We start from the raw sequence: 23,141 nt of genomic DNA on the forward strand, positions 1-23,141 counted from the left end.
TTAGATTTTGACCTGGCCCGGCATGCACACGTTTAAAGGATGTATGCACTGGAGCCCCATGATGAGCCTCCCTTAGCTGGTGTAGCCGGTTGTGATGGAAAGCTTCCGGGCCCCCCGACCCTTCTAGAACACATTTTAATAATGGCACCGTCAGACACGTTATCACCCTCGTGCGTGGGGTAAGTGTTCTCCTCATCAGCCTTAACGTCCGTGCAACAGTGAGCACGTCCACGGCAAGTGTTCATTCTCAGCGATCTCTTGCTCGTTCCATGTAAAGCCGTATAATACGTGTCTATTGTCACGAGCAACACCTTGAACGTAGCGAAAAAATACGTATGAAGCATGTGCGATAGACGAAGAATGACCGGCGAATATCGAGCAGAGGCAACATCCTCACAGTTCAAAAAAAGGTCCGACCACGATAAATAATGTTTGAGTTCAAACATTACTACGAAACAAAGGGTCAATGCATCATGGGACACGTACATGCAACCAGTAAGGATTAATAATTTGCACATACATACGGCCACAGCCATGATTCAGCATACAGGAAAATAAATTATAAAAATTTTTTTACCAGCTTAATAGTGAATAATATACTACTAATCACCTATAAAAATAATCGGTGTCAACTCGAGGTATACCAAAAGATTAAGATAGGCAGCAGTTGCCCTTCTCCAAGATTGCTCACTCGAGATGCCAACTTATAACAGGGAGTCGTCAAAGTTGCATTAACTGTCGCTAAACACACTGGTAGAGCGGCAGTCTTGCAACTCACCCCAGCCTTTTTAAATGTGAAATTGGCCGAGGAGCGCACCCGTTAAAAGAACCGAGGTAACTAGGAAGGTAACTGAGTCATGCCTTTGCTCCCAATGCCACCCAATCCGAAGAGAACATGGAAGGTGTTCATGTTGCTTCCAAACGGGTTTTTGTAACGTGTTCGGTGTTTGTTTAGTGGGCTGATGCTCTCCCCAAGATGGAGTGCCATGGTTTTGGAGGTCGCTAAGATTATTTTCTAGTATAACCCTGAAGGGATTGGTGTACTACATTATGGGGTGGTAGTGGTAGGGGGATACTTATACTACGAAGTGGTATGGAATGGACATATTTGTCCCCATCATACCAATATGTAGCGGGGCCCAGTAGGTCCTAATAGTCCTTGTTTTGTCCGTTGTGAGTTTTGCTATAGCAGCTATGATGCGATATCTTGATGGACAACTCAATGTAGCCCGCATGGGGTTGTGATCCCTTTAGAAGGACTACTTTGCCCCCCGCAATTGTGATTTCCCGCCAAGAATATGAAGACCTCATGGTCATACTGATTTATCGGGAACGAATGTCTCCAAAATGAAAGGGTAGTTCTGTCAAAGCGATCCTCATGTAATGACTATGAGGACGGGGTAAAGCAGCTCGAGTGGTGCAGGAAGATCACAACACTAAACCAAAGGCATTGCACAAACGAAGAAGACGTTGCGCCTGTTAACCTCCTCCACGAAACTCGCCTCCATGCTGGCGCATCGCAGTGTCCGAGTCTGACTATAATATTCCCTCGGCACTGTTTCTCGGCACGCAAGATTCTTTCCTTGAAAGAGGACAAAACAGAGCAGTGTCGCCTCGTTGGGGGTCCGTGAATGGAGTCCTGAGTGGTGGACACGTTCGTTATCCGTTTGCAGAGACCACATCAAAGATTCGTTCGTAGCTCGAACCCATGTGAGTTGATGCCATCCACACTTAGCTATGTTCTGTTTAAACCGTACCGTTACTATTTCAACACTGTCAGGGTACTCGTGGTCCATTCCCACGTCCTTCCATTCACAAGCTACCCGTAGTCACTATCTCCCCGGTGTCGGAAAACCTGTTCTTTTGAAAATATCTTTCTGTCACCCTTGTAGCATTAGGGTTCCGTGTAGATATCTTGAATCTAGTTGGCCCCGTATGGTTGGTCGTTTTTGCAGGCCCACGAGTGGGTGGCCGAAACAAAAAGTCATATTCAGACAACAACCTATCTGGGCTGTGTTCGCAAGAAAATGTGTGGCCTTGCGGGTTGTTGTGCACACAACCATGTCCCCTTTATCTAACTGGGCCTGTCAAGGCGATTCCTGGCCCTGAAAAGCTGAAAAGAGAAGGGGGTGCACTGGGGAGCCTTCGACGGAGGTTTTTTTGTATTGCTGCGGCGTTTATGCCCTTGTTGAATGCTAACTGGTGAAATTCGTGGGTTTGGCAGGCGCTCACGTCGATTGTCCTTCGGTGAGAAGTCGATCGGAAATGCTCAGGTCAAATCGCTTCCCGTACCGGAACCGGTGCCTGGTTCGAGTTCGAAATGTTCCTCGTCGTGTGCCAGGAAGAGGTCGTCTCCTGCCAATGGCTGGTAAGAAAGGATATTCTTTTATTTATTTTTGCTACCACATATACAATGCATGGAATATACATGGATAATTTGCTAAAGTGTTATTCTCGCTTGACGTTTACAGGGGCTTTGTAGGAGCAGATGCGGATGAAGTCGCGTCATGTGGAAGTTGCCAATCCTCCCATGCTCCCAAAACCCAGGTATGTCTTAGTTGGGTAGTTTTCCTTAGCAGTAAAAATGTCACGTATTTCGAAGTGCATGATTTTGTGATGTGGTACGTGTTGATGCAGGACTGCGAAGCCCTCGCGATGAGCATGGTGACAAGTGTATCCGGGATGCAAACGGAGATGAGAAAACTTTCGGCAACGCTGTCCCGGCATGATGCCCTTGTACAAGAAGTGAGGGATGCCATCAAACTACTGCAAAGAGCCAATTCTGCTATTTCCCTGAATCCGGTTTCATTTGGGCACTGCGCCACTTGCCGGTGCTGCACGGGGGAGGCCACGCCGACTTCAAAGAAGAGGACCATCGACAGCCACGTTCGAACTCCTGGAGAGGGCAAGGGTCCGTCATCCCGTCCTACTATCGACACAAAGTTCACGGTTGACCATATGCCTTTCAGATCTTCGCGGAAGGAGAAACCCGCAAGAAAGAATGTCCGGCCCCGGAAAAAATCCCAACCAAGCCCCTCGCCGGAAGTGGTTCGGTCTTATAGGATAAAGGGGTTTATTCATATCATGCATATGCTTATTCCATGAAATGTCCGTTCTAGATAGCATAATAAGGCACTTGATTCTTGCAGGTCGATTTGACTACCGAGGATGTCTGGGATAGCCCAAAATGCATGAATACACCTAAAGAAGGCAATAGATGCATTCCTTGGTCCACTAGGAATCATAGCGATTACAATCCCGCTGCGAACGAGGACCTGCTCGATGGTTGGCAGGGGATGGCGATGAAACGCCCGCAAATTCCCCGAGTGAGTTGTTCAATCTGTTTACAAAATACCTATTACAACCTCCACTCTAGCATGCAAAATCAGGTTTGCTGGTAGTTATTCAATCGTGACACTTTGCTTGGATTTCGCAGGCCATGAACCTTGCATTTCAGCCGCAGAACGAGATGAATCTTTCTCCAGTTGAGCTGGCCGTGGCGTCTTATGTCTTCTGCAGGGATCTTTCCCAGAGGTTAGTAACATGCGGTCGTTGTTGCAATAGGTGCTTGGCGGTTGGAATCTTGTACGATAATCCCTGTCTGACATGATCGCATGGTTTCTTGACAGCGAAATACTGGTAGATGTCGGCGACTGCATAGCTAACAGGGCAGCCCTGATGACCCTTGTTCCGAGAGCGGAAGTTGTGGACGATGTACGTCCCTGTAGCGATTATCATTGTTTTTGATGAGCTAAATGGCATGCCTTTATACGAGAACTGAGTATGACACAGAGACCCTGTTCTTCATTAATATCTTTTTTTTCACATTAGGTTCTAAATGTGGTCGTACGGATGCTCACACGGACTTCGAAACAAACTCAATGGTTCCTCCCCACAAGCATCATGGTATGTTAGCTATATTCGTTTTCGAATTTGTTGAAAAGTAATTGACTTGTTCGGAAGACAATGTTGATTTGTTTCCCTTCTTGACGTATCTCAGCAGGCCGCACTCGAAGGCCGAACGCTTACCTCAGGAACTGCCACCTCGGTTCGTAACAACTACATGCGGTGCAAGGTGGACAGGGTCACGAGGGTATGTTAGCTACCTTACCCAATTAATTTCGACATTATGATTTCATTCTACGCCTCAAGTCTGATATCTTGTTCAATTTTTGTGTAGATACATCAACCCATGTGGTGTGATGGTCACTGGTATCTCATGATAATTGATGTACCCCGCATGAAACTCATTTACCTGGACTCCCTTCGAGATCCTGCCCAAGCAGAAGCAAGGAAGATCGGCATGACGCGCGTGGTGAGTATCCGGGTTTAATGCCATACTATTGGATCGTATCACTTTTATTTATAACTGTTGAGGCTGGGTTCGTAATCGTCGTCATATATTCTTCCTCCTTATGTAGGCGTTGTACCTTGAAGGGCTGACGTTGGGACAATCTTGGCTCGCTGGCAACTGTTCCGTTCGACCCAGGTTTTCCACATTTGAATTCGAAGAACCTGAACTGCCCCAGCAGGATCCCAAATCGTGAGCTACTAAGATCCCGTCAACAAGGCTCGCACATGCATGCATGACTCAGCAAACTTAATAGTGTGGCAACTCATGCTAAAAGTGGCATCTCCTTTAGAATGTAAACTCACTTTTTTTTTTGGCTGTCCAACAGAATGGACTGCGGCGTGTGGGTGGCACAGTGGATGATTAGGGACCATCTGTGGCAGAATTATAGTGTGCAGGTATTTTATTCCGTCACTTGTTCATGTCATGATAGATATGTGTCTTCTTGACTGGCTATGTTTGTCGGGTTTGGTTTTTCCTGTGTTATAGAACGTCAGCAGCGCAACGCGTATGCGGTTGGCGGTAGATCTGGTGATGAAGTCGCACAACGAAATGGCTAGGGACATCGTTGCCAAAGCCGTTGCTCACTGGCAGGTGGAGGCCGAGTAGCCATCGCCCTTGAAGAAATTCCGGTCCTATACTTTTTGCGAACCCTTTTTTGGTGCATATCCAAGAACCGTGTGGCCATTTTGGAACTACCCGCAGCCCCACGTTAGATTAAACCCTGGGTTGCATACAACACTTTTGGAGTAACACAACCAATTTGTTGTTCACAGCTGTTGAGCTTGCATAGGTAACGTTCTTCCACTTCGGAATTCTATAATGTGTCTTGGCCAATAGCTCATGTGCCTTTGAAAACGTGCAGGACCTACAGCACCATTTTGTAGGAAGACGTTCTGCAACTCTAACCATTTTGTATAAGTACCTTATGTAACTGCGACAGTCTTCTTAAGATCATATTGCCCAGGACCAAAGAATGGTCAAGTAATGTTCATATCTATTCTATTAGTAAATACCATACGCATTTTATCGGAACTTTATATGAATAGATGATATACGCTTACACGATGTTTGGTTTGATAGAAAATAAGAAGGGGACAATGGATTACAAGAGAATAGAAGGAAAATGTGTGGAAAAGATTTTCTTTCAATCACAAGCAAGAAATTTTAAACAAAATTGCTATATAGTTCTATGTCCAATACTTTCCTTAGTCATATTATGGATCACAATTATCAAGAAAAAGTATTTTGTTTTGGTTCGACCTGTAATTCTATATGAAATTACAAACGGTTTCAATTTAGGGGGATTCTCTTATATAACACAACACATTATGTTTCTTTTGATACAAATTTCTAAGAAATTAAGTGATGTTTACTAGATCGAGAATTGACCATTTTTGGTGTTAAAAAAAAAATTATAGATCCAAATCCAATTAACAGACATTAATATAAATTTAGTGTTAACATGTTATTGGATTAAAAATTTAAATTTAAATATGATACGTATTAGATAATTAAATTTAGTCAAAATATAAAATTATAATGTTTTATACTATTTATAAAAGCCTATAAAACAGGAATAAATAAAAACATTTGTTTTTTATTTTATGATAAAGGTGTCTTTGTAAAATTATACTAATGTGATTTTATCTCATCTCACTTTTCTTTTCTTCTAAACAAAAGAAAAAACTTCCTCTATTATCTTTCCTTTTAGTTTCTATTCATCAAAACAACACACAAAGAACTCAAATTTTGCTTCCATTTACTGTTATCTTATTTTATTTCCTTCCATTTTCTTGCAAAAATCCAAACATACCCTTACGGAAAGAAAAATTATGTAACTCTATAGTTGTTTTTTAAAGAAATGTATACTGAAGTGGACCATGGCTGGATTCACACCAAAAAAAAAATAAATTAAATACGAGTTACTTAATGGGTGCAAGGTTTTTACAGATATTTTATTTTGCACAAACAATGCTAACAACGAAGTTAGCCCAGGGGTTGTGACGAGCATTCCTTATTCTGAGATCGCATCCTCGGACCCTTGCTTTGACATTATGGGACCCGCCAAAAAAGCCCCAAAATAAAATGAACCTTATACGTGGCCCATCCGACCTAGCGTTTGCTCATGGCCCGTTTGCAACAGTACATGCTAAATGGATTTGTTCCATGGAAGCCCAAACATTAATACCCAATAATGTCAGCACAAAAAGGACATCGATGCATTTTACCAAAAAAAAAAGACATCTATGCAACCTACAGCTAAGATATTCCAAATAGCAACACCAAGAAATTCATTCAAGTTCAGAGCCTAAATTTACTCAAACAAGTTCAACTTCAAAGCCTACAGGAACTCAGACAAAGCCTTCAGCAGCCAGTCCTTCTACTAAGAAAGCAGATTCTCCATCTTCATCAACGAAGCAAATAACATCATCTGGCCATAATTATGCAGACAATGGGAGCTACGAACATAGTGAGAAACTGAGTATAGGCCAAGCTATTCCGGAGACAAAATTAAACAAACCCAACTAAAACCTCAAATAATGCTTCAATTTGTCACCAGCAAGACACTAGAAATGTAGTTACAATAAATCAGAAAAACAGAGCACACACTAGTGAAATCTGCAGCTTCCACTTAGCAAGACAGACCTTACCGAAAATAATAACTTTTTGCAAGACACAAAGTATTCGGTATGTGTTATCCCCCAGCTTAACATCAAGTTCCACGCGTGGGAAATCCCCCCTGCATATTGCTCGACGAGCGACGACCCATCACATTCTGTTCAACATGAAAAGGCACATGGTTTAGTGGACAGGTCCGAGCTGCTAATACATCCAAAGACAAAATATTGGAGTACATCTCAGGAGAACCCCGTACCTGGAGCAGCCACCGTTCAAACAAGTCCTCATTCATAGCCCTCATCGGAGTTGACATACTCCCGTGCCCGGCGTGCGGCGGCGGATCGCTTTGGTGCCCGGAGCAAGGTTGGGATGCATAGAATTGGTGGATGTGTTGGCCCCCAAGGAAGAAGTTCCCCCCACTTCCCCCGCCAGAAAACGGAGGACGCCAACATGGACTACCTCTCCGACTCACCATGGAGGATGTATTTGCCGCTGAGGTAGACACGTTATTCAGACCAGCTTCGCCGTGACCCGAGGTTTGATCCTGCAAGCATGTATGCTATTTTAGATTCTGTGAAAAATATAATCCGCTAGGCCCAAAAATAATACATGTAATTAAGTTCAACAAGTAGGATACAGCAAAATCTCCCATTTTCATGTTCACTTAGAACGAGTTAACATTTCTACCTTAATTTCTTTACTTATCTCAAGATATACCACCGTTCCAATCAGGATACATATTACTCAAATGACATGCAATATACTAAAAAATAAGGCAATTCCTACCCACAAATAACATCACAGATGGTCCTTTAACTCAGGGAATAACATGCAATATACTCAAAAATAAGGCATCTACCTAAATATTTCAGTGTAAAACAACACTAAGGTTTGCGGTGTGATCTGATCCAGGAAACTAATTCCACAATTTCACACAGAGGTGAAACCTGAGAAGCAACACATTCATTTGGGCCTAATGATGTTTCCTTATATTACCTCATACGCATGACCGAGCTCGGTCGGAAGAGACGCTGAAGCGGCTGCAGGGCCGTCATGCGAACCGTTGCCATCCGTGGGGGAGACCCCATTACCAATCCCGGACACCCCTCGTGCACAGTACCCGCTGCATGTCCTCTTGGTATGCCCGGGTGTGCCACATTTGGTGCAGCAACGCCTCTTCCCTCGCACGTCGGGTTGACTACATTGGTCGAACTCCTTCTTCCTCTTAGGGGCACCTTTTGTTCTTGCCACAACCGGGTCCTTCATCGCTTTCCACCCCGACATACCTGGCTGACCACCTGCCCTTTCATAAACTCTGTGACGTAGCTTATCTATTAGACTCGCGATGCTCTCCTTAGCGAATTCGAAGTCTTCACGCTCATCCGAACCAAGTGTTGCGACCAAGCTTGTGGCCGAAGAAAGTGCGGCATACCTAAGCATGCGACCTTCATCTCCAGGTCTCATTGTCACCGGCATCCGTCTGGAATCCTTTGCATCCTTGCACCATCTTCTCACAATAAGGCTGTCCGGTATTTGTTCCAAACCCTCGTACTTCATCAGGCAGAATATGTGACTACATGGAATACCCTCACTATTCCACATCGAACAGTCGCACTGAATTTTCTTGTCATCTGGGTCGAATAAAACCTTGTGAATCCTACCAGGCGCGCCCATCCTTGAAAACTTGTAGACAACCGTGGTGCTGATGCTGTCTCTCCCACGAAACAGCAAGGTTGCAACACCCCTGATTTGTTTCTTGACCTCTCTAAAAACTGCTCGAGTGTACAGCTTCGATGCAAAAAGCTCGATAGAGTCAAGCCCGGTTGTTAACACGGGGCTGTAGTACGTAGAATAGAACTGCGCCGTGACTTCGTTGTTTCGATAAACCTTTACAACGCGATCTAAGCTGTGCACCAGCTCCAAAATGCTATCAGTGGATTTCAGGAACCCCTTTATGTATGCATTAATCCCCTCACACCTTGAGGTTGTTCGGTATCCCGCACAGAAAGTGCCCGGAGATATGCTGTTGCCCAACTTTCTTTAACCTCGTATGTTTGTTGAACCCAACTATTATTTTGTAGGCCAAGTGACTCCACCGCCGTCTTCCAATATTCCTCGAAGTCCTCCACCTCGAAGTTCGCATACATAGCCTTCTTAAAAACCTTTCGGAACTCCGTATCCTTAACCCGTTGAACACAGTTTTTCTCCAAGTGCCACCCACACAGCCGGTGCCTTGCTGCCGGGAACACCTCCGCGATGGCTGCGCGCATCGCTTTGTCCCCATCCGTGACAACAACACACGGAGTCTTCTCTCCCATTACATCTACAAGATTTAACAGCAGCCACCGGTAAGTACGAACTTCCTCATCCTCCAGGAGCGCAAATCCAAAATGGTTGTCTGTTTATGGTGATTTGACCCAGAGAACACTACAAGCGGTTTCTTGTACTTATTAGACCGATACGTCGAATCAAAGGCCATAACATCACCAAATAACTGATAGTCGGTCATCATTTCACCGTCGACCCAGAAAAGGCTCCCCAGCCGATCATCGGCAGTTCGCGTGTAATGTGCTACAGTCGTCATGTCGGCATTCGCCTTGCCTCCAAGTAACTGATCGTTGCTGCAGCATCGCCATCACTGATTCGGGCCAGCCTTTGACCATGTAATAATTATACAAATCACGCTTTGTAAATCAGCATTCCATACCCTCCAGATTGACCAGCCATGTAAGCCATTATCTTCGCAGTTGGTATACCAAATTGCTTCATGCTATCAACTTGTGCTTTGTCACCATCACTCATCGAGCGATGGCTAGGTACGAGGTGTGAAAACATGGCCGGAGCAAGCTCGTGGTTGTGCTCATCGAAGATGCTCCTGACCTTCCACACACTGCGTTGCACATCATAGAAAATCTTCAACTTCGCCTTGCAGTCGGTTCGACTCTCCAAACCTCCTCCCTAACTCGTCAGGACGATCATAGTGCTTAGCATGTCTTGTGCCCTGTCGATGGCAGAAAAAGTCTCCTGACCAAAACCCCGTCGACACGCCCCACATCGCCCTTGCGGACCCCGAAACCCCTCATTCTAGCAAAACTCCTTGTAAGCAAGATAGGCATCCTCCTCCCCGACAAACTCTCTGCCCATAAAATCCTCTGCGACAATGGACGACTTTTCCCATCATCCCGGCATGACTGGCACCACCTGAGAGGTTACCATTTTCATCTTCTCTGCATCCTGTTGGGTCCTTCATCCTCGTCCCCTTCTTCGTCACTCGCATAATAACAGCCACGGTCTCCATCGGAGCTGTTGTCATCCGACTCTTCCAATTCAGCTCCAAAAATCCCATTGAAATCCATCGGACTTATCGGTTCACAGTTCTAGCCTGAAAACATGAAAGTGTGCAACAGGTTACAGTCAACCACTCCGCCCATGAAACTTCTTCACAAATTATACTGCAGATTCTAAAAAGCCAAACAACCATGAACACACACCACTGTAACGGACAACACCCTAACGTCTTATGCAAAATCAACTACATCATAAGCCCGGGACATCCGTTTCCCTCACGAATAGATATTCCCTTCAAGAAATGTCCTCAAAGATCTTCCTCTATCATGAGTAACAAATGCGAAAAAGGAGCTTCAGATTCAAGTTCTCACATATGAATGAAAATTATTTCGATCACGACAAGGAAATCTCATGTTGAGTTCTAATCCTATTATATTTTCCATGAAATATTACAAACACAACACCTCAACCTGAAATACGTTCATAACCCTATCATAACAGCCCTGTTACAGATGAACTTTGCAATTGCACTCCTAATCACTACAGCAGCCAATGATTACTAACACCAATCCGCAAGGGTTACATAGTTTCTCGACTGCTAAATTTTAAGAACATTGCCAATGGCATAACTCGTCTCAAAGTTACAACACAGGATATTCTGTTTCAACATACACACAAGTTTGGGTTTTTAGATGACTTCATATTCTGAAAGTATTTAGGAAAATTCAATAATATTTATTGCTGAGTTATGAATCAGTGTGACAGAAAAATCCATTAGCTGCAGAGAATTTCAGAACCTCTTCCGTATAACAATACCACTATCTAACTATAAACAGCCAAGGACATCTTAATGAAAATGTTGATGCATTTAACAGCTTGCACCTACAACAGCTACGGGTTCCCTTAGGGGCTACGAACAATAAAGGGATGGTGGCAGCAATAGAAATAAAAGGGACACCTCCAAAATCCCATCAGTGAAGACGTATGATAGACATAAATTGAAGGGTTTCTTACTTAAATAAATTTTGTAGAACCCAAATTTAATGGGTTCCCCTGAAATGAGATATGCAACGTCATTACCCTCTTCCTATGATTATATAATTCGTCCTAGACTGTGTGGGATTAAAAAACGTACACCATTTCAGCCTGGAACGATTAATGCATGATCTGGTAAGGAAAGAAAGGGTAAATCGTGCCAGGGTCCCTAGAGTTAAAAGGAAAACGTAAATCGTCCGGACTGATAGGTTTAACATGTTGTCGGGCTAAACCTCATTGGGCTGCCACGATTTACACACAAATGGACCCTTCTCACCCTGGCACAATTATGTATAATAGGCTACTTTTACTTTTAATATTTTAATTTAAATTAAATCCGGTTAAATATTAACTTAAAAAAAAACTTTAATTTCATTATTAAGATTAAATTATATTAAAAAAAAGGCATACTAGCAACCTATAATAAAAAGAGTACTAAGTTTTAATGTATACATTTAAGGTTATTTTTTAAAAATTATGTCAAAAGGTGTTAAAAAATATAATTTAAAATAAATAAATTCATAATGCTTTGAATAACATAAATTTAAGTTTCTATGAAATTTCTAGTATTCATTGTTGATATGATTTTTTTTAATCAATTTTGTTCATACATATTTTTTATAAATTTTGTTTGTCATTCTGTAAAAACTTTAATTTATGTTACTCAAGTCCACATAAATTTAACTTATGCAAAATTACATTTTTTAACACCCTCTGACATTTTTTTAAAAGAAAAAACTTAAATTATCTATTAACTTTAGTGCTCTTATTATAATTTATCAGTATTTCTTTTAATTTAATTTAATCTTCTCAGTAAAATCAATCATTGAATTATAAAAAGTATATTTTATATCTTAAGTTAAAATTTGAATAAATAAATTAAAATAAAATATAAGTTAAAATACCCTATTACAACCATCACTCTATAGTAAGAGTGTTAACGAAGCTGCTAAGATGCCTAATTTCTTACGTCTTACCCTAAACTACATATACCCTAACTCATTAAAACCCGTGGAACAAGGTCTTCTTTCAAAATTATTCTATATTGCATATTAAGCATATACTATATGATCCAACACTATATGATCTATACTAAGGTAGTTAAGTTTGCCATGCAATCAACTCAACAACATTACAAGCATAATCTTCCCAACCCAGTAAGTCAGTAACACGTGAATCGCGCCAGGGTATGTAGGGGCTCCTTTGTGTGTAAATCGTGGCAGAGCAATGAGGTTTAAGCCAACAAACATGTTAGCCTCGAACGATTTACGTTCTCCTTTTAACTCTAGGGACCCTGGCACCATTACCTTTGTTTCCCTTCCCAGTTCCAGCCTGAAATGGTTTACGTTTTATTTAATCCTACACAGACTAGGACGATTTATATAATAATAGGAAAAGGGTTATCATGTTGTAGATCTCATTGGATATCAGTGAATTTGGGTTCTATAAAATTTATTTAAGTTAAAAATCCTAAATTGAAAGAATTGCATTGGCGTGGGAGCTTTCTGCAGGTCCCCTGCCAGAGTAGTCATAATCGTGTAGCAAGTAGGATGTTCGGCTTACTCCGGAAAGGAGCAAAGCTTCATTTGATTCCATAGGATTTCCCAATCCCCAATCACATGCCTGGAACAATATCCATGTCTAACCCCTATTGGACTATTGGTCCAGTAGACGAAAATCAGACACCTTCAACTATTTTCCGATCCTGATTGGTGAGCCGGATTCATCTAACATCAACACATCACAACGATAGACATTCTACTTATGTATGAACCTATACTATCATTTGTTTTCAATAAAAAATTGATAATCCACGGCGCAGATATCTGTCCCTAGCCTAATACATTTCGAATCTAAATCACAAAATTTAAACTCCTAATTCCCTTTTCGGTGTTCTCTCCATGCGAACATGGCCCCATCTATATCCTTAGGCTACAATTAAAGTACAAAACCCACAGCAGTAAAACCTATCACATTATGCACAAATTTACAAATAAATTCAAATAAAGGAATGAAAATACAACACACCTGACTTTGAACTGTATCAGTGTCCACCAACCGCGAGAACCCAAATCGGGGGAGAAGTGACAATCTTCAGATAAAAACTGAGATCTGACAGGAAATGCGTTGTTTCAGCGGCAGAGTTTTGTTTCCTTGGACCTTCCACAGCCTTCTTTTCCGTGGAACGGCGGCCGGATCTCCGCATCAGACGGCACGTACGGCTCACTGCATCCTTCAGCGTCGGGACCTCGCGCAAGGAAGTCGTCCTACCCCTCGGCCTCAGATCACACGCACCCACGTCCCCCGCTGGACACCACGGCTGCAACACACCTCAGACCTCCGCTGCGTCCGTGCTACGGCGCCCAGACCTACGCAACTGACGCCGGCAACGAGATTCACGGAAGGAGACGCGAGAGCCCCGTTTGCTACGGCCAAAGTGGGTAGGGCTTTCGTTGCGATCCTAGTGCTGCCAACTTTTTCCTTTTCCCCCCGTAACTCAGAAATATTTTTTTTGGAAATTGACCCGCAAGTGTTTTTTTCAAAGCCCACAGCCACAATGACCCACCATCAAATCCAGTCCTCATTCCATACCTCTTCGACTCGGCTCACCACTAGTAAGCCTTCTGAGCTTACATCAAATCTCACACCCTCAAAGCCTTCTCCGTTATAAATTAAACGTCACACGTGTCCACTTCCAGCCACAAAAAACAAATTCTCTGTACGCTTTTCTCAATTTACATCTGTACACTAGTCTTCCCCATCTTTCTATATGTGACGAAATGGAGGTTAGCATGAAAATTAAATATACATCGAGAAGATCCAGATAAGTCATTATATTACCACTACAATCTTCATGCTATATAATGAGTAAAAAGAGGGAATAATAACTATTCTCAACATAAAAAAATATTAGTAAAAAATATTTGGGTTTTGATCGGAAAATTGATTAAAAACTAAAAATGCAAAAACTTTGAAATATTTAATATATATTGAAAATCTAAACTTTTTAGTTTTTATAAAAATATTTTACTTTTTGCTTCTTAAGAATATTACTAGTTATTAACTGGATAAATGAAATGAAACTTGTTGAAGTCATGGCTTGCGTTGCTTGTGGTCCTTTGTTTTCGTGTGATGACGAGTTTGTATGTCGTTGTCATTGTTTCTAGTCCAAAGAACCAAGATACGCACGAGTTTGTATGTCGTTGTCATTACTTGTGTTTTCAAGTTAATTGAAGATGGCTTACGAGTTACGTCCAAGAAACAAGTTTCCGATTGACATTATTTCTCTATTATTTATATCTTTTTTGTCCATATCATATGACTTAGGGACACTGATGATTACAATAAAAAAATGTGATGTTTGTTATTTTTGTGTATATTTTTTATAACTGTTATATTTTGTATTAAAAGTGATTAATAAAAATAAAAAAGTTATCTTTAATATTATAAAAAAGGTATAAAAATATAAATAAAAAATAATGCATATATTATTTTTGGTTAAAAATAAAATCAAATACATGTCTTCTTTTATTTGAATATACAACATGATAAATGCACAAATTACAAGCCTTGAATATATATATATATATATATATATATATATATATATATATATATATATATATAAAAATATATTTAAAATTTATTTTTTATCTTTTTTAATAAATTAGACATCATATCTTAGCCATTATAATATTTATCATATATATATATATATATATATGACATTTTGCAAAAGAAGAAGAATGGATGGGCACGTATCAAGGAAAAATGTCCTTGCTTCAACTCATTTCGTGTATAATTACTTTTACGTTTTTTATTTACTTAAGTCTTTTGAGTAAGTAATTTTATAATATAGTAGTATCAAAATTTTTATTTTATTCTTGTCATTCCGGAAAAAAAATTAGTATAATAGCATATAAAACTGGAGAAAAAATGCTTAAGAAATGTATGTTTTAATTACAAAATAAAGAGATTCTTGTATAAGTGGATGTGTTAAATATGTTGTCATTTATTATTTTTATCTTTTAGATAATAATTTTATAATATAAATATTAATAGATATTATGATATTATTTTTTAAAAAAAATTTAAAATACTGTTAAAAAAGACAATATAAATAATTATATCATTAATATTTTTATGAATAAAAAATTTTAATATTATATCATAATATCATTCTTTTTAAAAATTTAAACAAATAAAAATAGATAATATAAATAGTTTTCTCTCTAATATTATGTTTATAAACAAATCTTAATTGTTAAAGGAGAAATCTTTAATATAAATATGATTGTCATACTTAAGCAATTTAGGACACTCAAAATTAAAGTAGTTAGCGAAATTAACTAATGGAAAAGTATAGGTGAATAATGAAAATATTAAATAATGTAAACAATAGATATATCGGATGTTTATTTTACTAGTGTACAGATGGTTATTTTAATATTAAAATTTAGAAAATTAATTTAGAAGTGTAATGTATTTTTATTTGATTAGTGGTTGTTCATATTGTTTAATAAAATTATTGTCCCTTAATATTTTCCTAACTAATATATGACTGTATATATCTTTTGAAGATGAATGCTATGATGTCTAAAATATAATGCCTAACTTACTAAAAAAGACAAAGAAATAATACTTAATAAACATTAAATATTTTATTTTTATTTTATATATTTTATTTTTTATTTATAAAAATAAATTAGACAATTTAAACACTATAAAAGACACCATAGAATCTATCCCTTTTGAATAAGGTTGAAACTTGAAAATGAGTTAAACCCGGTCATACGTACGTTAATAAACTAAAGTTCAATTGGTTAACAGTTGATCTCATCATGAGCCCATCAAATTCGGGTTGGACACTACTCCTTTTAACTCTAATCTTAAATAACCTTGTTATCAGTAAATCCCCCTTTCTATGGCTATCTAAGACATATTTATATAAACCAATAACTCAAATGGTATAATCTTTACATATTTATTTAAAAAAGTTATGAATTTGAATTTTTTTATTTTCAGTAAACCCAAAAAAAACACATATTCATATAATGTTAAAGTTGTCGCTATAAATTAAGAGATAAATTAATTTTGATATATAATAATTTTATACGTAATGTTATATTATTAAAAAATAAATTTTTTAAATTCATATCCTAAAAAAATTTTAAATTTTTTAAATTTTAAATTTTTATTTAAAAAAATAAAATGTAATTTTTTATTCTTAAATAATTTTTTTCATACTTTTTTTTAAATTTTATCCATAAAATAAATAATAAAAAAATCACCTTTATTTTTTAAAATAAATTTAAAATTTAAAGATTCAAATTTAAAGAAAATATAATTTGATAAATATATAAAATATTTTATAATATATATTAGTGTATATCAAAAATTAAACTCGTAAAAAATATACGATGACTTAATATAAAATAAAACTGAATTTAGATATTACAAATTCCATAACTAATAATTAGACATATCGTACCGTATTCGTTGAAGCATTGTAGGACATAAGGCTGCGTACGAGGAACAATATCATCATCAGAGGTGTTCATGGGTTTGGTTCTTGCTTCCCTTTGCATCTTCATAAAATCTTTCGAGTCTCCAACTAGAACCTTATACGGTGTGCCTCGAAGGCCTTGATCTCTTAGCAACCTCTCAAGCTTCTTTGGCCTCAGCCATAACCAATTGAGGACCCTCCATCCCCATGAAAGCAACACAACTACTGTGGCTGCAGCAATAACAATATTAGTGGACCATGCTATTTCCATTTTCTTGTTTTCTCTCTCCGATATGTTGAAAAATAAAAATAAAGACAAGAAGATTTTATAGAGAAGGAAGCCAAGTGTTTCACGGAAAATAATATATGGAAGAAGTTAAAACTTCTGGAATTTCGGTGGAGATAATTATGAGACCTGCTGGCATGCTGCAGTACCATATACATTTTTATATTTTTTTATATAGAGAAGGAAGCCAAGTGTTTCCTCGTCGCTCGATATTTTCAAGGTACAAATAATGTGAAATATTGCTACTTGATTTGTATGGTAATTAAAAAATTTATGATTTTGCTACTAGTAATCTCGGTATTTGATGATAATAATAATATAAATAAAAAAATTTTGTTGGAAAAAAAATTAAAAGATGATACATTTAAAATTAGAATTTAATTTTAATACACAAATATTATAATTATAGTAAAATTTTTTATTTTGTGTTTTTAGTGAGCGCCATTTAGATAAGTTGAGTAACCATTATAAAACTCTTTTAAATATTATAATTGTGTTAAATACACATTGGTTGAATAAATAAATAAAATTTAAGCGATAGGCTGGGTAAATAACAAAAGTATCTCACATAACTATATGTTTAGCCATATAAACCCGAGGTCTATTAATGAAGTTTTAAATATTTGAAATTAGATTAACATATAAAAAGTATATTAATCTAGAACTATAAAAAATAATTTATAATTGCTTTAATTTCATCATCTTATAGTTTTAAAGAGTGTTGCATAATATTTTAGTTATTAACAACTTGATCAATTCTATCTATATAAAATTATGTAGTCAATTTTTCATCCAACAATTGCAAAGTTGAATATCCATAATATTCATAGGCATAGCCAGGGACGGTTCCAATGGCACTGGTGTGGGGGCAAGCTACAATTTAGAATTTTTTTGAGTAATATATGATAATAATATTTATTTGTTCCCATTAGATTATTAAATTTGACTCCACAATAATTTTTTACTCAACTTTTAATACTTAATCGTCAATTTAAAAATTTTATATTAGATATTCATTAGAATGATCAATTCTCATATTTAAACGATATTAGTGTTCTTTTTTAAAAATCAACTCAAAAGAATATTATTTATCTTCCTTTCAAATTAGTTTTAATTTTTGCATAGCAACTATATTAATTGAAAGAACTTTTTTAACAATGAATATCAATAAGAGTCGGCTTCTAATTGTGTTGGGAAGTGAATTTTTAAATAATTGTTTAGTAATATATATGAAAACAGAGAAGTTTTGATGGTAGTGTTAAGAGAAAAATTACTTAATTTTTTCAAAATATAAAACCTAAAAGAATAGAATTTTAAATTATATATTATTATTTAAATTACTATTTTAGTGTTTTAAATTTTTTCAAAATATAAAACCTAAAAGAATAGAATTTTAAATTATATATTATTATTTAAATTACTATTTTAGTGTTTTAATTTGTATGTTAGATATTTTGAAGGCTAATTATATTTTACAATAACAAAATATAATCAAATAATAATCATGCTACATGTACATAAAAAATAATTATCTGTATAAAATATATATTAAAATATAAATATACATTGAAAAGAAGTTAAATAATACATGTATTTATACATAGATAATTTAATATTTAATTTTTTATATACACATATTATTTTTATTATAAAAATTATTATTTATGTTATATAAATTTTGCCCCCACTACCAAAATTTTCTGGATCCGTCACTGGGCATAGCATAAAGATTTTCACAAAAATATCACGTTGCAAGTATAGTTCTAAACCGACAATTCAACCTCAATCAATATTTAAATTGTTTGTCATAAATACAAACCCAATAAAATTAACCGAAGTATTTAAACATCGGATCGTCTCTCAAGAAATTACAGAAAAGTGTACTTATAATTGGTTATGAAAAAGTATTTTTGGGTTTTTGTGATAATATACAAGTAATGTAAATAGCAAGAAAATCAAATAACAACTAAGAAAAGCCCTAGCAAGGATTGAGATTTGGAATTCCTATCCTCATTATCATCATCAGTTGTGATGGTAATTGCCTTTTGCTTTCACTTAGTTAACCTCTAACAATAAAGGAAAGTCAAGTGAGAAAAATCAACTTAAGTTCACAAGTCCTAATCAATGACTAGATTTACTGAAGCCTAAGCCAACTTGCAATTTTTAATCATCAATCAACAAAAGAATTTTGATAACTCAAGAGCCTCTAATTGATCAATCCAAGTTAAGAACATAAAAATCTAATTTAAAATCCAACCAAGCATTTTATCAAACACTTGGAAGGCATAAAATAAAAACAGAGAAAACTAGCAAGACATAGCAAAATCTAAGACTAACCAAAGCAAGGAAATACCAATAGCAAGATAATTGAACAATAAGAAATGTGAAGCATAAATTGCATTAATGAAAGTTGAAAATAATACATGAGTTCATAAACTAAATTAGCAAAATAAAGGAATCAATAAGAGAAATAGATAACTAAAGTGTTAGAACAAATAGAAGTAGAAGAAAACTAAATTAAAGCAAGGTAGAATTCTGAAATTGAGAAGGAACAAGACTAAAAACCCTGAAACCTAGAGAGAGGAGAGAGTCTCTCTCTAAAAAAACTACATCTAAAACCTAAGATTGTGTGAATGAAAGTGTGAATGATTGAATGACCCCTTCCAACTTCACTCTGCAGCCTCTAATCAGTATTTTAGGGCCTGAAACTGGGTCAAAAGCAGCCTGAAAATCGTCCCTAGCATTTTCTATAATTACAGCACGTGACGCTCTGTCATGCGTACGTGTCAGCCACGCGTACGCATCGCTGAACAAAATCCTGGTCACGCGTACGGGTCATCCACGCGTGCGCGTCGCTCGTCTCTTGCACCAGTCACGCGTACGCGTCGTTTATGCGTGCTCGTCGCTGTTAGCTTCTCAAAACTTCAACTTCTTGTATTCCTTCCACTTTTGCATGCTTCCTTTCCATCCTCTAAGCCATTCCTGCCCTAGAAAACCTGAAATCACTTAACAAACATATTACGACATCGAATGGTAATAAAGAAGAATTAAAAATTAACAATTTTAAGGACAAAGAAGCATGTTTTCAATCAAAGCATAAAATTAGGAAGGAAAATATAAAACATGCGAATTATATGAATAAGTGTGAGAATAATGGATAAAATTCGCTCAATTCAATACAAAATAAATCGTAAAATAGCAGTTTATCATGTTCTCTCTAAAATTGTGATCTTTGTCTTGCTTAATTCTATATTTCCATTGTTTGATGTATGCATGCACTTATGTGATTGAGACCCTTGTTTATTTCACTAAGCTTACATACCCATATGGCCTTACCCTTTTATCATCCTTTGCAAACCCCAATGTTGAGCCTTTTTAACCCCATTTATTCTTTATTTTAGCACATCACTAACTCTAACTGGAAAACAATAAACGTCCTTAATTTGAATCCTTGGTTAGCTTAGACTAGTGAGAGTGTACATGCATTAAGTGTGGGGAAATTAGGGTTGGGAATTTTTCGTTTGGGAATTGGGTATGTTATACTTTTTATGAAAATGTGAAAAAGATAATTGAACACATATTCTTGTATTCAATACCTTAATCATATGCATTGAGAAAAAAAATAATAATAAAAAAAAGAGAAAAAAAGAAAAAGAAAAAGCAATAAAAAGGGGACAAAATACCCCGAGGTAAATCATGATATCAATGCATATGATTTGTATTAAAAAAATATCAAGGTGCATGAATGTGTGTAAAGATAGTTAAATGGGTAGTTAGGTTTTGCATTGTAATTACATGGATTGTTTTAAGTTAGGTAGGAAGTTTAGGTTAATCAAGGATTCAGATTTTAGTCCACTTGACCAAATACAATCCTACCTTGACCCTAACTCCATTACAACCCTTAAAAGACCTCTTGATATGTGTATTCGTGCATTAAATTTTTGTTGATTGGTAGAAGAAGAGCAAGTCTTAGAAAGCAGGATTAGTAGAGAACCGAGAGAATCGACCCTTAAACACTTGAGCGATTAGAGTGTAAACACTTCCAGTAAGGGTTCGATGTTCAATTCTTTGTTCCCGGCTTTCATGAGCTTCTTCTTGCAAGTCTATTTGTACTTCATTTTGAGATGTGAATTAGTAGAATCCAGTTCATATTTGTTCTTGAAAGATTTATTTACTTCTAACCAAGTAGGTAGAAGCATTCAAAATGTAGTTGCATTCATATAGATAAGTTGTATTGCATAAGTCTCACCATTTTTTCTTCACTCTTTTGGTTCCCTTGAGCTTAGCATGAGGACATGCTAATGTTTAAGTGCGGAGAGATTGATAAACCACTATTTTATGGTATATTTTGAATTCAATTTAGTGGATTTTATTAATTATTCTCACACTTATTCATGTAATTTGAATGCTTTTAAGTTTTCATCCTAATTTTGTGCTATAATTAAAAACATGCTTCTTTGGCCTTAAAATTGTTAATTTATAATCTTCTCTTATTACCATTCGATGCCGTGATATGTGTTAGGTGTTTTCAAGTTTTATAGGGCAGGAATGCCTTAGAGGATGGAAAGGAAGCATGCAAAAGTGGAAGGAATACAAGAATTTGGAGATTTGAAAAGCTGGCCTCGACGCGCATGCATGGATTACGCATACACGTGACCGGTGCAGCAGACAAACGATGCGTACGCGTGGAAAGTTCAATATACAATGACGCGTACGCGTGACAAGCGTCACATGCCTCAGTTACGAGAAAACGATGGGGGCAATTTCTGTGCTGTTTTTGACCCAGTTTCAAGCCCAAAATGAAAACAAGAGGCTGCAGAGTGGAGCTGAAAAAATCATTCATTCACATTTCATTCGTTTATACTTTAGGTTTTAGATGTAGAATTCTAGAGAGAGAGAGGCTCTCTCCTCTCTCTAGGTTTAGGGTTTCTTCTTTCAATTTCTCTTAGGTTCAGATTTCAGTCTTATTTTAATTTAGCTTTCTCTTACTTTTATTTGTTCTAACACTTTAGTTATCTACTTCTCTTATTGATTCCTTTATTTTGCCTATTTAGTTTATGAACTCTTGTGTTACTTTTAATTTTCTTTTTAATGTAATTTTATGTTTCCATGTCTTTTTTATGTTTGCCTTGGTTTCTCTTATTGCTTTCTTGCTTGTGTTGGTTATAACTTTTATTAATTCTTGCATTTTATGATATTTATCTTTATTGCATTCTATGTGTTTGATAAAATGTCTCTTTTAGCTATAGAGTAAATTTTTCTATTCTTGACTTGGATTGGTAACTTGGGTGACCTTGAGTTGCTAATGCCCAAGTGATTGATGGTTGATGTCCATTGACACTAGCATTCACTAATTTGATTAGTGAGTGGTTAGGACTTATGGATTGGGATTGATGAAGTTCATTTGACCTTCCTTCAATTGTTAGAGAATGACTAAATGAAATTGATCCCTACAACTATCATATTGTGGTTAGTGACAAGGATAGAGATATTTAACCATTAATACCTTTTTACCATTTGTGTTTTCCTTACTTTCTTGCTATTTACATTTCTTGTTCCTTATTTCAAAACCCAAAAAGAAGTACATCATAACCAATAATCAACACATTTCCCTGTAATTCCTTGAGAGATGATTCGAAGTTTGAATATTTCGCTTTATTTTTATTGGAATTTGTACTTATGACAACCTAATTAAACGTTGATTGAGGTTTAATTATCGGTTTAGATCTATACTTGCAACAAAGTTGTTTGAGAAATTCTTGTGTCATGGGCGTTGCTTGAGAACTGGCACTTCATTACCAGGCGTTACTAACGCCTAAGTGTGTGCTTGCCTTGGTTCATGTTCACATGTTGCATTACCAGCGCCATCTTGAAGGGCGCTTCAATAAGTGGGCGTTAGCAACACCTTGGGTAAGTATTCCATGCATGCTTCATTTGTTCCATTGCTTCACGTTGGCGCCGTTCTTGGAAGGCGCTTCATGCATGCCTCCTTTGTAGGGGTGGCAAAGCAGGCCGGCCCGCCCAACCCGCCCTGTCCCGCTTAGATCGGTCCC

General features: G+C 37.1%; 1 protein-coding gene across 6 annotated transcripts in view; it reads right to left on the reverse strand.

Annotated features, from left to right (window-relative positions):
- The window catches only part of LOC130941955 (cytochrome P450 72A68-like), a 30,349-nt gene extending 13,133 nt beyond the window's left edge, over positions 1 to 17,216 (reverse strand). Inside the window, exons 1-4 of one of the 6 annotated variants that reach the window (XM_057870603.1) lie at positions 16,788 to 17,026; positions 13,325 to 14,062; positions 7,230 to 7,517; positions 7,006 to 7,130 (exon numbers count right to left, since the gene is read on the reverse strand). In XM_057870603.1, coding sequence (XP_057726586.1) covers positions 7,006 to 7,068 — 63 coding nt within the window. In that variant the 5' untranslated portion in view covers positions 7,069 to 7,130; positions 7,230 to 7,517; positions 13,325 to 14,062; positions 16,788 to 17,026. Of the gene's footprint in view, positions 1 to 7,005; positions 7,131 to 7,229; positions 7,518 to 7,832; positions 9,358 to 13,324; positions 14,063 to 16,787 lie in introns of those variants that run through there. The other 5 variants (XM_057870604.1, XM_057870605.1, XM_057870606.1 and 2 more) reach the window with 5 other exon arrangements.
- Positions 17,217 to 23,141: the final 5,925 nt, after the last annotated feature.

Source organism: Arachis stenosperma, chromosome 7 (assembly GCF_014773155.1).
Source record: "Arachis stenosperma cultivar V10309 chromosome 7, arast.V10309.gnm1.PFL2, whole genome shotgun sequence".
Classification (NCBI taxonomy): Eukaryota; Viridiplantae; Streptophyta; class Magnoliopsida; order Fabales; family Fabaceae; genus Arachis; species Arachis stenosperma.